At 31.3% G+C, this 5,000-nt stretch overlaps 1 protein-coding gene across 1 annotated transcript in view; it reads right to left on the reverse strand.

Moving 5' to 3' along the window:
- The window catches only part of LOC122267908 (uncharacterized), a 10,523-nt gene that overhangs the window by 671 nt on the left and 4,852 nt on the right, over nucleotides 1-5,000 (reverse strand). The window contains exons 3-8 of the mRNA XM_086538813.1: nucleotides 3,423-3,474; nucleotides 3,053-3,124; nucleotides 2,726-2,844; nucleotides 1,739-1,848; nucleotides 1,475-1,619; nucleotides 285-420 (exon numbers count right to left, since the gene is read on the reverse strand). Of these exons, the coding sequence (XP_086394939.1) occupies nucleotides 285-420; nucleotides 1,475-1,619; nucleotides 1,739-1,848; nucleotides 2,726-2,844; nucleotides 3,053-3,124; nucleotides 3,423-3,474 (634 nt within the window). The remainder of the gene's footprint in view (nucleotides 1-284; nucleotides 421-1,474; nucleotides 1,620-1,738; nucleotides 1,849-2,725; nucleotides 2,845-3,052; nucleotides 3,125-3,422; nucleotides 3,475-5,000) is intronic.

Consider the following 5,000-nt stretch of genomic DNA (forward strand, 5'->3'; position numbering starts at 1 on the left):
TTTTTACAATGTTATAAATCAATTATATATGAATATGGGACATTAATTTCACAAACCAATTCACATTATCTAAAATAACAAGAACACACATACCTAAGTTCTTGTCACTCCCACTCCTTTCTCCTCCTTCGCCTTCACTCTCACTCCTTTCTCCCTCTCTTTCATCATTACCCCTCCTATTCTCTTCACTCTCATTACCACCACTCCTTTTCTCTTCTCTCTCATCACCACTACTCCCTTTTCCTTCTCTCTCATCACCACCTCAATGTTTCTCTCACGCTTACCCTGTTGGAGTGGTTGTTCTAGACCTGGCTCTCATAATGAAGGTGAAGAGACAGCACACCACGAGCCCAACTCCTACGATGCCAGCCAGCGTCGTGATGATGATGGTGGTCATTGAGAATAAGGGATGTGGTTCCTCTGTAAGTCATAGAATGCGTTAGGTCTATGCACATCTGCCGAAGATTCGTGGGTTGGCCATCTTGCAATTTTGGCATATCTTAAATTGACTGTTCTATAGTCTTTGATACCTGTTATCAAGGTATCTTGAGTCTTACTTGCAGGCCTTGATATTTATGAGATTTTGATGTGTAACCTCTTTATTATGTGCCTAATGAATTTGACTTCCATATCATAACTTTATTCTTCAATAAATCTTTTTATCATGAAACAATGTAAATAAATGAAACACTTTGATAATTCATCCATATATAAAACCTGTTATATATATATATATATATATATATATATATATATATATATATATATATATATATATATATATATATGTATATATAAAATATATATAATATATATATATATATATATATATATATATATATATATATATATATATATATATATATATATAATATATATATATATATATATATATATATATATATATATTATATATATATATATATATATATATATATATATATATATATATATATATATATATATATATTATATATATATATATATATATATATATATATAATATATATATATATATATATATATATATATATATATATATATATATATATATATAATATATATATATATATATATATATATATATATATATATATATATATATATTATATATATATATATATATATATATATATATACATTTATATATATTTATATATATATATAAATGTATAAATATATAGAAAAAAAATGATTGTAAAACATATGAAAATTTATTTTACAGTAACTTACTCTTCATCAAGCCCCATTGACACTTCCAAGACAGGACACATCTTAAGATGTGTGCATTTTCTATTATGGTATGATATATGAGTCTATATATGATACTAATAAGCACTTGGTCCAATAGGTCACCATAACTGACAGATCAAATAGCTTGTAATTTCAACAAAAGGAAAAATTCAGTATGAAAGTGATCCAACCCACCAAAATGCCTATTGAGGAGAGGTTAAAATGATAAGCGTACACCAACCTCTGCATCGCTGCTCATCTGATCCACTATAAGGGAAAGCACAGTTGAAGTGGGTGTCGCACTCGTAGCTAGGGTGGATGCAGTACTGGTACGCGCTGTTCCCCTTGCACATGTACTTGCCCTGACAAGCCTCTGCAAACACTAAGTGTCACCGACAAACTGCATGTTAGATATGGATAACTACAGCCATGGATGAAGAAGGTCTAAAAGATAGCAACATTATGCAACTCTCGTAAGGCAAGATGTTGCACTGGTTACACAGACCTGATGCCCATTACTAGCATGAAAGGAGTGATCTACGAGCGCTGGCATTATACGAAGGGGCAACATAAAGACTTCTTGGCACAACCACTTTCCTAAATGAAGCTTAGTAACTGCGAAATGTGATCATATACCATAACAGGGACAACTGCAGTACCTGAACCGATGTTATGACTACATTACTAGGGCAAGAGTACAACAGCCAAGCTCTTTAGTTATGGATTATGCTTTTAGTAACTACTTCTAAATACTGTTTTCTACAAGATCAGCTCTACTGCAGTAAAGGAAAAGATTTCACACTATATGTGTGTGAATCTTGTATCTACAATGGCCTACAGAGTAAATACAATGTAAGCTCTTGTATAAATGTCTATCAAAGTTGCTTTTTTACACTTATCATTTTCAATTACCATTTTGTTCTTTACAATGTCTTTGTCTACTCTGACTAGACACAATCCTTCTTCAAGCGCTAATCCCACTAATATATAGTAAAGCAAATGCCATGCTCTTCGCACATCGCATCGCATATTTGCCGATTTTCATTCACAGACACCTTACTTTTAACCCTTTAACATCATCCACAAACATATTCTTTACCTCAATGAAAATTCAATAATAATAGGAATAGTATGAAAACTGAATATAGCCACCAATATGGAGAGATAAAATATAACATATATATCATATTATATATATATATATATTATATATATATATATATATATATATATATATATATATATATATATATATATATATATATACATATATATAAAGATTTTTATAATTTCTCTCTTTATGCTTTTGAAACCTTAAATTCAACAGCACAGATGCTACTAAAAGATCTTACAAAAATAATGATTTACATTATATGGATGTAATATATTTGACTAATTATATTTGCCATTTATGAACTAAATCATAAAATTTAAAATCATATCTGGCATTTAATTCTTTATAAACCTTAGAGTGACAGTCTAATATAATTACACTCAATATTGTTGCAATCAAATGCAATCAATACAATCACTGATATTACAAGTTCCCTGTGGAGGAAACTTTCACAGCAGACTTCACCCGTGGATAAATTTCTTGGTAAGAATCTTGGTCTGTCAACATTAAAGGGTTAACAGCATTTACAGATAATTCACTTATTAATGTTCATATCATTTTCCTTTTGAATCAGACCATTATTTAGTACATGCAAACCTTGCAATGCATGAACATAAAACAGCCATCTAAAATGTGACTTACTAACACAATGACATATTCAAGACATGAAATACTATGAGATGTACTATACATAATTTTCCAAACCTTACAGGGCCGTTGGAAAGATTCATGATCAAATCATTACGGGAACAACTCATCTCATGGATATCACATGACCTTCATGGCATGGGATACACAGTAAATATTGGAAACCTATTTAATAACGTAACAATTACAAATGTGGATGGAGCTGCATTAATTCACAGCATCTCTAGAACCAGTTGTTAAAATGAAAGGTAAAGTGTGGCAATAGGTATTTCAAGACAGCTAAAAAAAAAAAAAAAAAAAAAAAAAATCCCTTTCAAGTCTTAATAAACATAACTGCTGTTCTTTTCACACAAGTTTTACTCTGTGCCTGAAATTAGAGGCTTTTTTTAAACTTAGGAGTCTTATGCAACCTGATCACTGTCCTCACATGATCATCACTTCAACACAATGCAAAAATGAACTAAATGGAGGTTTAGATTCTGCAAAATCAACTCACATTAGAGTACCCCTATCTACATCAATGTAACTGAAGTTTATTACTCCCCAGGAACTTATTATTTTCTTCTGGTGTAATTTCACTGTATCAGAACAAAATGCCATTGTGGATATGGTATATAAATGTTTGATCCTTACTCTAAATCTATATTTTTCTAACATTAATAATGCTCTCTTCAGTGTCTAACACATTTCCAGTGTCCTCATTCTATACACTAATTCACAGGCCTTTAGTGCTTGCCTACATGTACCACCATACCCAAACGATCTTCAAACAATGTAGCACATGCACAGTACACCTAAAACATGCTTTACACCAACCATGCAAAAAAAAAAAGAAAAGAAAGAAAACAACAATAAGAAATATCCAAAAAGTTACCTCTATCCATCAAAATGGTTGCATGCATCAAAACAAATGATAAATTATGGTCAAGCTTATAGATGAAAATATATATATATATAAATAGAGAAAGAGAGTGATAAGGAAACAAGAGTAAGAGAGTGAGTGAAAGAGTGAGAAATCAAGGAGGAGTTCCGTGGCTGTAGTTATCCATACCAAATTCTTTTTCTCGACTGTGGATGACTGCAGCAAAGCAAGTGACTATTCACAGCAGATACTGAGGCCACATGACGTGTAAATCCTCACTATCCTAAAGTCATCATCACTGCAATTGGAAGCTTGCCATGTCAGCGGGAAAAAAAAAAAAAACACACGTGGGTTTTATACAGTGATCTTCAGTCTCTCTACATAAGTGGTTTAAACTGCATCCGTGTTCAGATCCTTCTACTCGAAGAATTTTCACTACTACCTCTCGATTCTCCAACATTTTGGCAAATGCAGAGATACTAAGAACATAAAAAACCATTACTTTGTAAAATAGGACTGCTGATCACTGTATGTCATTCTAATTTTATATAGTCTCTTAATTAACACACAATAAAAAGGAAAATACAGAGTTAATAATAACACACTCATTAACTAAGCTGTGCATTAAATCAAAGTTTTCAGAGATGTAGGAACAATGGAAAACTAAATATCTATGTTGATGGAAAGCTATCCAATACAATCAATCATATATCAAAAAGAAGATAAAATGTTTCCTGATGTCACAGGGGAGTCATGAATAAGAGATAAATTATCAATTCGTAAATTTACTTCTCTTTACTATAAAAAAAGAGAGGAAAAAAAAAAAAAATAAGTGACACTGCTCTAAAGAAACCAGATTTCAACACAGCAGCAAAAAAATCTGGAATATGACTATGCATTTCCCGTGCACTTATTTGGGGGGGGGGAATTACTCTCTCGGTTCTAAGGGATATAGTTATCAAATCACTTTCATTGTCACTTGTACAAGGTCTCCCTTATCACAATGTCTATCTTCAAAACCAGAGTATGAATCACATGCAGGAGGTAAACCAGCGTAAAACTAGTGCTGCCCGAGTAATAACTCTACTAGTTAAAAGATAAATGAACCGATAAACAAATGAATGAATAAACAAACTACCCAAA

Source organism: Penaeus japonicus, unplaced genomic scaffold (assembly GCF_977035675.1).
Source record: "Penaeus japonicus unplaced genomic scaffold, GWHDUDI00000001_assembly GWHDUDI00000008, whole genome shotgun sequence".
Classification (NCBI taxonomy): Eukaryota; Metazoa; Arthropoda; class Malacostraca; order Decapoda; family Penaeidae; genus Penaeus; species Penaeus japonicus.